Source organism: Rhopilema esculentum, chromosome 5, assembly GCF_057945365.1.
Source record: "Rhopilema esculentum isolate cy_ngs chromosome 5, ASM5794536v1, whole genome shotgun sequence".
Taxonomy (NCBI): Eukaryota; Metazoa; Cnidaria; class Scyphozoa; order Rhizostomeae; family Rhizostomatidae; genus Rhopilema; species Rhopilema esculentum.
In genome coordinates this window covers 3,150,100-3,165,079 of record NC_142819.1, presented here as the reverse complement: position 1 = coordinate 3,165,079, position 14,980 = coordinate 3,150,100, and the positions used below count along the sequence as shown (strand labels likewise).

At 35.5% G+C, this 14,980-nt stretch overlaps 1 protein-coding gene across 1 annotated transcript; it reads left to right on the top strand.

Moving 5' to 3' along the window:
• Positions 1-722: 722 nt before the first annotated feature.
• Positions 723-14,217, top strand: LOC148960210 (dolichyl-diphosphooligosaccharide--protein glycosyltransferase subunit STT3A-like; the record flags this gene model as incomplete). Its single annotated transcript, XM_089116260.1, is given in 15 exon segments — positions 723-909; positions 1,608-1,668; positions 2,269-2,390; positions 4,272-4,417; positions 4,898-4,946; positions 5,608-5,756; positions 6,637-6,747; positions 7,333-7,413; positions 8,000-8,392; positions 8,806-8,898; positions 9,228-9,374; positions 10,673-10,795; positions 11,261-11,377; positions 12,343-12,445; positions 14,029-14,217. Coding segments are annotated over 15 exon segments (1,996 nt in total), but the record flags the coding sequence as incomplete, so codon positions are not given.
• Positions 14,218-14,980: the final 763 nt, after the last annotated feature.

The window sequence follows — 14,980 nt, the reverse complement described above, 5'->3', positions numbered from 1 at the left end:
CCAACTTTGTGTCCGTCACTTTAAACCAAGTATTTCTGCATGTTTCTGTGGGTGTGGCTTAGAATCAAGGGCGGTTTACATTTTTTTCTATGAACCCAACTTCTTAGAAGATATTGATTCGATTAAAAGCCGAATACATCAGATTGTCATGAGCGAATTGATCAAACTCTTCTACATGTAGTGACGAGTTAATACCAAAATTGGATATGCATCTGGTTTACATATTCTCTCTCTGATGACACAGCTGCATTAATATTTCTGATAGCTTCTTTGCAATGGAGTGCTTATTGATCGATACCAGATGTTGAGGTTTGGTGATTTTTTGTGTAAAATTCGCCTTCAAAAAGTATTTAGAGAGAAAATAGACATTTTGATAAAGAATTTTGTGACAAGAGAAAGTCATCCATGTCAAGGAGATCTCTCTCTTTTGAAAATATCAATTTTGAGGTTATTTGTCACCAATCCGTTTACAGGGTCCTAATTTGACGATGGTGTGCAAACCATAAGAAATGAAGTAACATTTAAAATGCTATATCTGTAGATAAACTGGTTTGCCATTTTTTATGATGGCTAACCATATTATAAGTCTAAAATATTTTTCAGAATTTTTGTTATTTTTTTGTTTTGTTTGGAAAAACAATTTTCTTATGTTCTTTGTTTATGACTGAGAGGAACCTCGTTGGTATATTCAAACAGAGGCTGGCATGTACGTGGTCATCTTGAATTTACGCCATTTTTGATTTCTTTTGTACCTGAGGTTGAGAGTGGACAGTAGGTTCTGTCTTGAAGGCTCAATCATGAAGGCAACAGACAGTGGAATACGGCTCCCAGCTTTCCTGCCTAAGCTATCTCACGATAAACAGGTTTTGGCATTGAAGCTCATTATTCTTTCCATCGCAGTTATTCTTTGTGAGTACTACCCTTACGTAACGTGTTACCTACGCTCTCCTTGTTTATTGTTGTTCATAAGTATAACAATGTAACTTGAAATGCGCTAGTTGGAATTCGCGATTGCCTAACGCCATACATGCTCAATCATTTTCACTAAGAGGTATTTTGTCTTTATATAGTTACAAGGAGGTAAGCGCATTGCTGCATGAGCTTTCATCTGATTACCCCCTCATCCTTTTCGCCTAGGCCCAAAATGATATTGGGACGTCAAGTAATCTCGTAGAGCTAATTTTACAAAGCCTATCAAGCTGCTTGGCTTCTTGATAAATCTACATATATGAAGTTTCAAATGCTTTTAAGTTTCACATTCTCTGTCGACAAAAATTCTGCAATGAAGCTATAACACAAATGTTAGAAAGCATGTCTATGTGTCAAGGTTTTGCATAGAAAGAACCATCCTCCAGGAGAAAAGTGAATGCCAAATCATTGAACTCATTCAAAAAGAAACTGGATGATTACTTTGAAAGCATAAAATACTCATGTGACAAAGTGTTGTCACTGGAGACTCCAATCACCTTAATGCTGTTCTAGCCACTGGAGCCATAGATAAAAAAGAATGTTTTCAATCAAAATTATAGAAAAGTCTTTTCTAAAGGAGGTTTGATTTTTTGAATTTATTAAAGTCTTTATCTAATGATATGAATGCTTTTTTCTAGCATTTTCTACAAGATTGTTCTCTGTGTTGCGATTTGAAAGTGTTATTCATGAGTTTGATCCGTAAGTTTGTTTTTTGTTTCAACTTTGTATGTGTTTGTGTATCTTTAAGTGCATTTATAAATTGCAAAATTCTAAGTCATTGTCCAAAGTGAAGGCAATCTATATTCAATCTTCAATTATATATTTTATGTTTGTTTTTATCTGTCATATTTTGCCTTCATTAAAGTTTGCTGATAATTCAGTCCAACTGTAATTAACCATCAAAGAAATAAACAGTAGCAATTCTCAGCATTAAGGAAAAGCAGCAATTCTCATAACGCTAAATTCAAAGTATATAGAATCAAATAGTTCAGGCCTAGCTTAAAGAAAAATGAAGTTTCCATAAAGCAAACTCCTAAAAAACTGTAGGTACTCTGTTTCACATATTTAGAAAAATTGCCTTCAGAGCATCTTTTGGAGGAATGCAAAATGTTGCAAAAAAAACAGCGAAAGTAGGAACACATCCTCTTTTTGGCATTGATTATTGAGATTGAGCTCCTAAAGCACTATAAGCCTGGGTATATGGTATGATATTGTTTGGTATTTATTTGTGCTTTGGCACTCTCACAGCTTCCATTACCACGGTTTCGCCTTAACACAAACTAAACATTTTGGTTATAGGTACTTCAACTTCAGAACTACAAAATATTTGGCCGAAGAAGGCTTTTACCAGTTTCATAACTGGTTTGATGACAGAGCATGGTACCCACTCGGAAGGATTATAGGAGGCACAATTTATCCAGGTATGTTAAAAAATTGGAGCATTTAATTTTATATGTAGTTTTTATTTTTGTGTTTCCAGGTACCTAACCCTTCCTGGTCCCTAACCTGATTTCCAAGAGCCACACAGATCAGTCATTCCCAAGACTGAAGCACAAATACACACGTTAAGTAATGGTAAAGTGGAGCTGTTAAAGAGCACAGTCTTGATGTAAGGGGGCGGGGGAGCAAAACACACTTGAAACGACGTTTTGCAGCAATTGTTTTTAGAAAGGTTACCAACAAATGTGAGGTTAATTTAAGCCAACACTGCTGACTCCCTTCCCATTGAGTAGGTTGCTTTGTTGGCAGACCAATTTTAGAGGTTGCAACCCCTCTCTGCATTTTTACTGTAACACCTACTGTGTCAGCGCCAGCCCCCACGCCTGTCATTATCACTGTTGCCATCATAAAGGCCAATTTCCACTAGGCGAATTCTTTCGTGCGAATCAATAAATTTTTGTAGTGATAGAGTAGGACCGTGATATACTTTCCGCGAATCGAATTTTTTTGCTGCGAAATCTGAGAACATGACACCACGCATGCTCACATTGGCAAAAATTCGATTCGCGCGAAAGAATTCACCTAGTGGAAATCAGCCTTGAGGGTTACATATTTAATGGAAATAAGTTCATCAGAAATTGATATGACTGTGTTTTAGAAAGCTACACAAATTTATCAAAAAGCTTATAATCAAGTGATATATATTATTAGGAAAGATGTTTTAACAACACTTCTTTGATAAATCTGTAATTTATGCTGTTTTGTAACAAATCCTAGTATATTGGTCTCATTTAATAAACCATGTGATCTGTGATGCACCCATTGAAAGTCGTATTCTTCTATCATCATCAGGTACCATCTTCTATCAGATCTCACCTTCTACAGTGTGACCAGATCTCAATTATGGAATTATGCCAAATTTGTCATAAAATAATGCTAGATTTGCAGAAATTATGCTAAATTTCAAATCAAGGCACCCCTGCATGTAAAAGAGGCTAGAGGATGCTCAGAATATCAAAAGTGACCAAAGTTTCCATTTGGCCTTTTTGACCTCCAATCTAAAATACAGTGTACTCAAAATTGCTATCTTTTCTACACAAAAAGGCAATTTAGATCAATGGTTTTGACATCCAAACTTCTCAACCCCTTGGCCATCATAAATTGATTTGGCCGAAGAAGCAAAAGTTGGCAGAATTCTGGCAGCATGTTGCAAAAAATCACAAAAAATGCAAAGGAAAATAAATTTTTTACATAGATGATATTCAAATTTGTTTTAGAATGATTTCAAAATTGCAAATAAAGAAACATGAAACAACGTAAAAGATAACAGACAATGTAAGATAAAAGTAAATGAAAGCTTTCTAACCTACAAATCAAATTTTGATTACACTATCACTCCCCGCAATTGTCAAAAATTTAGCTTTTTTGTGTACTGAATTTAGCTGGCTGAATTTGGCTGCCAACCATAAAATATTTGGCTGCCAACCGTTCCAAACAACTGGCTAAACATTGAAAGTGGAAAGTCACACATTCTTGTGTAAAGTGTTTCCTTTTGGTGGTGATAGACAACAGATAAATGGAAACAGCGATTTTTTAAAAACTAGAGCCAGAGTTATGCTAGATTCCAAATTATGCTAGATTTTATGCTAAATGACAATTTTTGGTCAATATTATGCCGAAAGCATTATATTATTCTAGATCTGGTCACACTGGTACCATGACCCTCCAACTATCCCAAAATCTGAGTTTTGGTTTGTTCTCGTGGTCATAGATAAAACTATACTGGCAATAAAAACAAACTTCTGCTATATTGCTTAAGTTAAATTTCGATCAAACTCTAAGTCCTGTAATTTTTTTTGCAGGATTGATGGTGACATCAGCTGTTTTCTATCACATCATGCACTTCCTTAATATCACAATTGAAGTCAGGAATGTGTGTGTGTTTTTGGCACCATTCTTCTCATCACTCACTGTTATTGTCACCTACTTTTTGACCAAGGAATTAAAGGTATTGGTCACAATTATAAAAAGTTTTGTTTATTTATCAACTATGACCCAAACATGGTTATAAACATGTTGAAAAGTAAAATGGTTCCATCTCTATTGTATATTACTTCCCCTATTTTAATTTTGTTGTCAAATTATATCTATCAGTTTTTTGTATTCTCTTTTAGTTTTGTTCTTTTATCCTCATGATGATATTCTCATATATTGTATATATATACAAAGTTGATACTCTATATAAGTTTGATCTTTTTAGGGCAAAATATGATTTTATGCATAAACCAGTTTGCACTTCTCAATAAGATGTAATCATTTGCTAATGATAGATAGACTTTATTGAGTCAAAATGAATTGGATCATTTTAAAAACAGCTGTGCTATCTACCATAAATTAATCACATTTTAGCCTGTACTGATTTGCTATTCAAAGGCAAATGTGACATTTTTTTAATGGAATGATTCAGGTTTTCATGTTTATCTTTCAGGATGCTGGTGCTGGTTTGATTGCCGCTTCTATGATTGCAATTGTTCCAGGTAATCTTCACATTATACTTTCTATTTCTTGTCCATCTGCAAATGTTTTCTGCAGGTTGAAAGCAGTCGATGCTGTGAAGGGTAGCCACCCTAAACAGTAGTGGTGGTGTGAGTCTAGGAGGGATGGTAGCTCTAACTGCTATTTAAGTTCTGTATAGTTATTGATGTTCTTGATTATTTGAGTAAGCTAAGCCATTTGTGTTTGACTACAAAATCAGGCCTTTTATTGTCTTCAAAAAAATTTAAGTAACTTACATTGTTACAACCATAGATATTTTATATATATAGTATTGTTAGAACCTTTTTCAATGGTTTTTATTATCAAAATCCATTCTTATCAGAGATACTTAAATATTGTTGAGGGTTTTAAAAGGAGCTGATTTTATTTCAAAGCTTTACATGTGAAGAGTGTATACAAGAACACAGTTTTGCTCCCATTTCTGCTATAGTCTTGGCTGCTGATTTAGAAAAAAGTCTATGGATACCCTCATGGTTTAATAAAAACTTGAGCCCCTTGATCATTCCTTTTAAATTGAAACTAGAGTTGCCTAGATAGAGCTGTACATACTTTGATATGTAGAATTTTCATGTTTAATAGGATCATCAAGTAACTATCATATTGATCCCAAAAAATTTATTTTGTTTTCTTAATATTTTGTAGGCTACATCTCAAGATCAGTCGCTGGTTCTTATGATAATGAAGGCATTGCCATCTTTTGCATGTTGTTGACATATCTTCTTTGGGTTAAATCTGTCAAGACAGGATCACTTGCTTGGTCATCACTCTGTGCACTTGCTTACTTTTATATGGTAAGTAACCTTGATATCAGTTGATGATACTTTCAGCTTTATAAAAGCAAGCAAACATGCAGATTTATTTTCTAATGCAGGTCAGGCTTGTGCAACCTACTGTTTATGTTTGTTTGTGCTAGCTGTTATGGACCTGCAGCTTATTTCCCATATTGAATTCTAGAGCAGAACCCCATTTGCACTCATTTACAAATCTCAAAAGGATGAGCAGCTAAGTTGGCAGTAGACTTGCAGAAAGTGATCCAAATGAGACTGAAACTCACTATGCATACTCATCATGAGTTTATTGCCTTGACTTTTTGTCCACACCACCATAGAAATAGTTTCTTATATAGATATATATATATAAATGTTTCTTACGAAGATAAAGAAATTTTTTAAATATACCCAAACAAATATAATATTTTTAATGAGAAAAAATTCAAATAATTTTTTAGTAAAGTTACTGTTCTGACAATTCTTGATAACTCTTTCAGTTATAATGGTAAAAACAACCTTAAACAGTTTACTTTAAGTTGTTTCTTCATTTCTAAAAACCCCCTGAAAACTGCCTTTCAAGGCCCTATACAATTTTTACAGTTGATATTTTTTGAATTCATTGGCATACCTATCAGTTTAAAACATAAAAAATTTCTTGTGAAATTTTTCCATAATTAGTGAGAAGTGATGACACAAGTATTTCGAAATTCATTGACTAAAAACTCTCTGAAATTTTGAAGGAACAACTAACAATGTATAAACACGTAGCAATCAGGTGAATTTGTCTCTATCTCTGTTTTTATTATTAGATTATTTCTGCCAAATTCAACATAAGTCTATCAAGAAGTATATAACTTCCTACAAGCAGTATATAACAAGACATTTCTCCATTTTATTCTAGGTTTCTTCATGGGGAGGATATGTTTTCTTGATCAACTTAATTCCATTGCACGTGCTCATTCTTATGGTGACTGGAAGATTTTCACATCGAATTTACGTCGCATACAGCACGGTACAAACTCTTTTGTTCTCCTACTTCAAAATTCTGTTTTTAATAACATTTTGTTTTTTATATGTGTAAATGAAACATTTTCTTTGGATAGGCTGCAGCAGCTGATGCTATGTAGGCCTATTAGTTTCATTGTTAGAAAACAGTGAAAGTTGAAAATTGGAAGTAAAGTTTCCCATTGATTGACATTTATACAGTAGAACAACAATTCAAGGAAAGCCTGAGACACGTTTCATTGTCGATCACAGAAAAGTGCACATTTATCACTTTTATGAGGCATTACCAAATCGTTTAGAATTTGTGACAAAACTGTTTATTGCCAAAAGATGACCTTCTCTTGAAAACCTCTCTTAATTTGAGATCCGTTTATAATATTTATTAAAACACTGCGTGATTCAGAATTACTTATCTGTTGTCTCAAGGATTTCATAATTGAAAGCTTTATATTAATTGATATGTGGAGATATTTTTCTCCTTTATATCCAGCATTATTTCGTTCTAGAAATCATCTTAAAATATTTGAATATGTGTAAGTATATTTTTGAAAATATTTGAATATTTTTGAGTTTTGATATTCTTACCTTTCAGGTTTATTGTCTAGGCACAATATTGTCTATGCAGATATCATTTGTAGGATTCCAGCCTGTCCAGTCTAGTGAACACATGGCAGTAAGTATCATTGCATTCTTTTTGGTAACATCTGACGCTACGCAATTTTTGTCTGTTACAAACTTTGAGCGTGTTCATCTTATTACACGCACATAATATATTATTGTAAAAAGACACAGCATACTATTGCAATCGACTTTAAATTCTCTTTTTAGGGCAAAAACGTCTACAAAAGAGGAAAAAATCACAATCTGTCTTTAGATTAAGGGGTTTATGGGAATATAATCAACTTGCATTTTTGCAGGAAATTTTTTTTAAGCTTTATGTCTGACACTACTTAATGCTCAAAACGCGAGAACATAGATAAAAAATACTAAGCGAGGAAGTATGTATTGCAAGTTTTGCATCGACATAGGACAATCAGAAAGTTTTAGAATTAAAGTTTTCTTTTAAAAATATCCGTTATTTCTTCAAAATATGCTTAGAATTTCTCTCGGGGCTATGTGTTGTGACGTTAACAGTTAGGAAAGTAAAAGTGATTTCAACAGCAATATTTTTATGGAAAGGCTTTTATTGAAAAGGCTTCTCATTGCCCTTAACGTTTGTAGCACTAGCTATTCTGCAATTCATTTATCTCCTTTCTTAGGCATTCGGTGTCTTTGGTCTGTGTCAAATCTACGCCTTCATCGACTACTTGAGATACCGTCTGACTGGGCCTTACTTCCAAATCCTCTTTAAAAGCTTGATGCTGATTGGCTTGGCTATAGCCACTGTTCTTGGCGTTATACTCACAATAACAGGCAAAGTTTCACCCTGGACTGGAAGGTTCTACTCTCTGCTCGATCCATCTTATGCGAAGAACAACATCCCCATCATCGCATCAGTTTCTGAACATCAGCCCACAACTTGGTGCTCATTCTATTTTGATCTACAGCTTCACGTCTTCATGTTCCCTGTTGGCCTTTACTATTGTTTCAGTAAGCTCACGGATGCAAATATTTTCATCGTTATGTATGGAATTACAAGTGTGTACTTCGCGGTAAGGAACACGTACAATATCTTGTTTTAGAAACTTTCAACCTCTCTTAGTGTTGTTATATTCGTGTTGTAATAGTTAATAAGAAAAAGAAAATAATCAATATGTATTCTTTCTTCTAGCTCAAAGCTTAAATAGTTAACAGAGAAACATTTCTTCTTGTAAAAACATGTGATTGGATGAATTTTTTTGGATGTGATTTCTTCTGGTTTTTCAGATCTTCTACACGACGAATAACCTTTACTCAACTTTAGTTAATAACAGATCACCTTAGAGCCAAATTATTGTGAACAGTTTGCAGAGTTTTCCAGGCGCTGCTTCTCCCAGTACTGGGGAGGAGAACTCTTAATTGTATTCTACAGTCATACAGTCATATAGCATACAAAGTTTGCTGTAACGATATCCTCTGTTTGCAGGGTGTCATGGTGCGTTTGATGTTGGTTTTGGCACCAGTTGCTTGCGTCCTTTCAGGAATTGGTATCTCATCAATCCTTTCCACATACATGAAGGTAGTTGTTAATTTGAATACATCATTAAATTATGTAGTAAAAGCATAAATTTGATTTTGTTTAAGGATATGTTGTTTGGTTTTTCCTTGATAAGACATACTTTCCAAGATAAAGTTTGGGTACAAACAATTTTTTATCTGATTGGAAAGTGGTTATTACTTCATTTTTCTTAGTATTTTTCATTTTCTGTCTTATCAGCTTGCCACAATTCTAACAACGCACCATGAATTGATAAATGTCTTTCCTCCTTTTTAAAGAATTGCGAGTTTTAATAGATAGCTTAATTGTGTAATCGAAATTTAATATCCCTTTTCTTTCAAATGTTACAGAATGTCGAGTTGACCCCGAAGCCAGTGACTGATAAGAAATCAAGAAAGATGGCCGACACATCATATCCGATCAAGAATGAAGTCTCCATCGGCATGGTCATGTTGATGACATTCTTTCTCATAACATACGCTTTCCATTGCACCTGGGTAAGAGTTCGCGTCGCAAAAGCTCATTTAGATGCAGTTTAAAAATGTTTGAAACTATCACTTGTTATGTACTGACAATGGAAATTGCACTATTGTAGATGAAGGAGAGTCAGAGGAAGCGAGCCCCATCCCCCCTTCCTGTAAAGCTAGGCGGCTATTTTGTCAGAAAAATTTGCTGATCTTGTCGGAAATATAGCATGGTTGTCTATATTTCATCCAAGTGTTACACTATATCGTATCCAAAGATTTTAAGGTTAATTAAGTGATCACTCGCGTTGTCCTGAATCAGGTTAGCAATCCTTTGCAATTAGTTATGGTACTTTAAAATGCCCTTTTTAGAGGAGAAGACCAGAAAATCTTCAAGTAGTGTGATTTTTGACACCTGACTTGAAATAGACTATAAAGGTTGATCTTCTGTTCTATTCCTGTTCCAACGAACATACAGCTAAAATGACGATAATAAAGTTAGCAAATAAATTTAGTACCAGAATGAAAATATAATTTAGTACCAATCTATTTTAGTTAAAAGCTACTGCATATCCTAAAATATTTTGTGGTTTTAACTTGTCAGCTAATTGCCCCCATACTTCGACAATGCTAAAGTGAGGTCTATTCGCCTGAGGTCTCTTCGCGGTAAAATTATGAAAATGTACGAATTTTCCAGGGATACCGACCAATTTCATCTTATTTCTTGGGTCGTGAAGATCAATCAATAAAAAAATCAGCGTGCGGCATGGTGCCATTTTTTAGATTTGATTACTCTTAATTTTGAACTCTTTCTCAGTAAAAACGACAGTAATTGATGTATACTTGCACAGTAAAACTGGTCAAGCTTCCACTTCATACCGCCATGATCAATGACTTTTGTGCCCGTGGTGAACCCACACCGATGCAAATTGCACTCCCAGGAAGACTGAATCGCAATCAAAGTTCGCATGGTCGGTTGGCGGGAATTATATTGCGCGTCGCCCTCTAACCGTAGCTTGCAGACGCCAAAGCCTTTTGCACGGCGACGGCAAACATTTTTACTCTATCCTGTTCTAATGTAGTTCGGCTGTGTTCAAATTTATGAAAAATAACAACGCTTATAGATTTTTGTCGGAAAATCTTAACTTCTCGCCCCTCCTATGAATTCTCCTATCTACATTACTGGGTAATAGCAAGGCAGCCGTGTCTGTTTTGGTTGAGTTATACAGGCTAAAATTAGCATAGAGCTGTAGGAACAACCCTGTTAAAGCTTAAGGCCAGTCTTATTCATTACTTAATCTCCTGAATGTTCTTGCTTTGTAATTTTACAGGTGACGTCAGAGGCATATTCATCCCCATCAATCGTTTTATCTGCAAGGCAACATGATGGATCAAGAATAATTTTCGATGATTTCAGAGAGGCATATTACTGGCTGAGGCAAAATACTCCGGAGGTAAAATGGGCTCTCCCTAATCAATTGTGTATTAAATGTTTAGTGTATAAAATTTTCTTTAAACTTTCCAGAAAGTTTATACGTAGCTTCGACAGGAAAGGGTAGGCGTTATTTACAGCCAAGTGAGTATCAAGAAAACATGTTTTGGTGAATTCAGGTTTTTTTAGCTAGGACAGAACAGTATGTCTTTTGTGTTTTCGCTCACTACCATGATGACAGTTTCAGTTGTTTGTGAATGAATACATCTTTGAACCATTGACAACACTGCTTGATTAGAAAATTTAGGCAGTTCCTTTTTGCGTCAAATAGCTTAAGAATCCTTCCCCATTTTCTAAATTCTTCATTTTGTTGCTGCCGTTATTAAGGTACTGTCATTGTTTTAAATTAACCTATTACGATTTGGGCGATCAGATGTGAACCAGACTCTAAATGTACATCCGCTGATAAATTCAACTTTCTCTCCAGGATGCAAAAGTGATGTCGTGGTGGGATTATGGTTACCAAATCACTGCAATGGCAAATAGGACAATTCTCGTTGATAACAACACATGGAACAACACTCATATTTCCAGAGTCGGCCAGGTAATTCGCAATATCCGCTCGCATTTGGCTCATTTAGCTTAATCTTTTTTCCCCGATTGTTTCCTGAAGTTTATTTTTTAGTAAAATATTCACAAGCCACCCTACTAGAGCGCCGTGGTACCTTTTTTAAGATGAACAGATAGTCGGCATTTCCTTATAAAGCCGGTGGGTCTATGCACCGTAGGTCAGAATTAAAGAAGCTATAAAATACGTCATTCTTTGTTTTACATTACTTGGATTAAAATTCCTTCTTGCCTTCAGTTATTATCGTACGTTTATACTGTAAGGATGTGTGTCCACTTGTCTGTTTTTTTCAAATTTCTAGGTAAATAAGCATAAAAAAGTCCAAACTACATTAAGACTCCAGGAATTTCTGAAAACGGGGCGGCAATTTGCATATCCTTCCCCTAGACATGTCATCCCTGTCTGCTTTTCTATTTAACAATATAGAGACAGTGTCGCCAAGAGGGGGAGAATGGGAGCAAATTGCCTCAGATCCTCGAGGTCTAGGGGGTCTCATAAAGTAATGAATTCTATTTTAAGAATGGAATAGATCAAACTTAGCCAAAGTATGTCTAAAATAGTAAAATGTTCTGAACGATTGCAAGAAATGTTCTGAAGTACATTTTAAACTAACCTGAAGAGTGTGGTCGCAAAAATTTTCAGTGGGCCTCGTCTTTCGCTTTTGCCCCAGGGCCTGCAAAGAGTCTATGCCTTTTTGGGGAAAAGACCTGAATACTCAACGGCTCTTCATAAACAAAATAACGGAGCTTATACGGAAGAAAACATTAAAACTACGAACCTATGTCAGGAGCTGTTAGTAACAGCCACAACTCGTTCAGTTATTTGAATTAAACCTTAGATGCGCTGAGTATTCACCAATTCTTGAAATCGGTTAAATTTGCTCCACAGATTCCACCTAAATTGAGTCTAGGATTTTGTTGATCATATTGTGTTCATTTTAGGCCATGTCTTCGACAGAAGATAAAGCGTATGAGATAATGAGAGAGCTTGATGTCGACTACGTTCTCGTTATATTTGGTGGCCTTGTCGGATATGCATCAGATGGTGAGAATTTTCGCAGCATTTTAACTCTACCGTAGCCAGATAACATTTACTAATTCGTTTAACAGTGTCTCAAACTATTATCACACGTATACTAATTCGGCTATGGCTCAATTATTCATTCTGCTAAACCAGTTTTGAGTAAATGGTACGCCAAGTTTCCGGTGTTGCTTGATACAAAACCAACATATTCCTGTGCGTTTCAAGGCTCATGCTTAATATTATAACCTGTCAAACGTAGCTATTTCCAACTTGAGCGAGAACAACAAAGACGACAAAGACGGACTAGACTCTAGAAAACGAACCAAAATCATTCATAGAATCAGCGTACTGGCAACTATTCACAGAATTCGGAATGTTGTTTTTAGGATGTTTGTTTATGTTTTTAGAAAGTGTATAGTCTCTTAAAAATATCCAAAGTCTTTCTGAAAGTCTCTTCAATGTTAGATTTCCGTATCTAGCCGTTTTTTCTTGTGAAACAATTCTCTCCCTTTCTCATATTGAAGATCACCTCTGCGGGGCTTCTAACTTGGCAAGCGAGCCTCTCTTTTTTCTTTTAAACAAAATCCTGAGGACCTTCTGCGATTCGTAGGGCACTTCGCATTGAAATTCAGGCATTCTTTCCTCGTGGTTGCATATGTTTCACCCTGCCTGCTACCAGAAGTACTGCAAATACATGCCTGTGGAATTTTTTGCCCAGTTCGATAAAATTAAGTTAACTGTTAGCTAACCGATAAAATTAGTTGTTCTTAGCAACTGTTTTTCGTGAATTCTCAAAAGTACTAACAGTATGTCCTCAGAAACCACCTTGTGTTTTTTTCTCCTTCGTAACCTAAACCTTCTATTAAATAGGAAGAAATTGGCTCATTCATTAGTATGCCCTGCACGTTTTTTCATTCTAAAAGTCTTCCGCGATGAAATGAAACTGCTGCGACCAGCGATCAAATGTGATTGCTTCATTGTGATGGAAAACAACATACGCAAAAATAAAATCTTGAATTATTGTACATGCCGCTTGTATCTTGAAACGAAAAACGAACTCATAATCTTAGTAACAATTCCTGTCCTACTACTTTATCGTTGTTGCTATTTTTGACTCTTTGCAGTCAATTTATCAGATGATCCAAGCATATGGTTCTGTGTCTTTATCTCACCGCGTTTCGAGCCTTTTTCCTTAATTACCTCAAAATGTAGCGCTTATTTTGGGAAATCATAGAGAAAACATAATAAGCTGCTAGTGCCCGGTGATAACAGTCTTAAAATCAAATTGCTGAAATAATGCGTTGGAAATAACGACTGTAATTCGTTATGTTTTCGGGTCATATATTCAATACTGTACTTGCAAGGCCGTTATATTAGATGGTCACACTGATGCATTCATCCTATTCTATACACCAATGCTCTTTCTATACGATGTACGAGATTTGATTAACAGCGGGCATGTATAAGCGTATACTGATTTAAATCAGTGTGTATCCCATTAACTCCATATTCTAACAGCATTGCCGAGAGAATACATTGTGTTGTGTGGGGAATGGTCCCTCAGCCTATTTCATAATGTTAAACACCTCTTTTCTTTCCCAAAGACATCAACAAGTTCCTGTGGATGGTGCGAATTGGAGGCAGCACAGAAAAGGGCAAACATATTAAGGAGCAAGACTACTACACATCATCTGGTGAATTCAGAGTTGACAAGGAAGGGTCCCCTGTGCTGTTGAATTGTTTGATGTACAAAATGTGCTACTATCGATTCGGCGCTGTTTACACAGAGCAAGGTATCCATTTTGATAATATATTGCTATTTGGTTTGTATTTGGGGAATTAGGCCAATGTTTCGTTTAGGCTACAATAAAGGCCTCTCTGAAAGGGTCTATGTGGCTTCCGTGTGATAATGGAAATTTTGGTGTCTGTAATTCTGAAGAGCGTTTGACAAATTTAAGTAAACCAAAATTAACTGTCAGGTTAATTTCTAGTAAAACCCTTTAAAACATGACTGTTAGTGTTCAAAGTTCAGTGGTTTTCAGAGGGTAGAAACTTGACAAACGGCATTTGCGTAGTTGGGAGAGGTCGAGTCTGTGGTGTTGGCAGTTGGGTGACCCTGAAAATTACAAATAGCGGCTTGATGTGTTTTCGAGAGATTTTGGCAAGGATTTTATCTCCACTTAGAATGTTTCATTGTTTAAGTAACCAAATCCTTGAAATTCGCAGAAGTTTTGCATTACGTATGGTCTGGCTTATAGAAGCTTCCGCTTTTTGGTGTATTCCTGTTTAATTTTCCAACGTTTTTGTTTTCCAGGAAAGCCAAGCGGATATGACCGAGTTCGCAATGTGGAAATTGGAAACAAGGTCAATATTAACTGTTTTTTGACAAAATACTTTTAACTGGTAGAATCTCTCTGAAACGGAAAACAAACTATTGTCATACTAGCAAAACCAAAGCTAGTTTCTTTATTAATATAATCGATAAGTCAGACATTATGGCTTTCATTTTGTGAATAGAAGTTGCCCGAAGGCTAAGATGGAACTGAACAAGTTCTT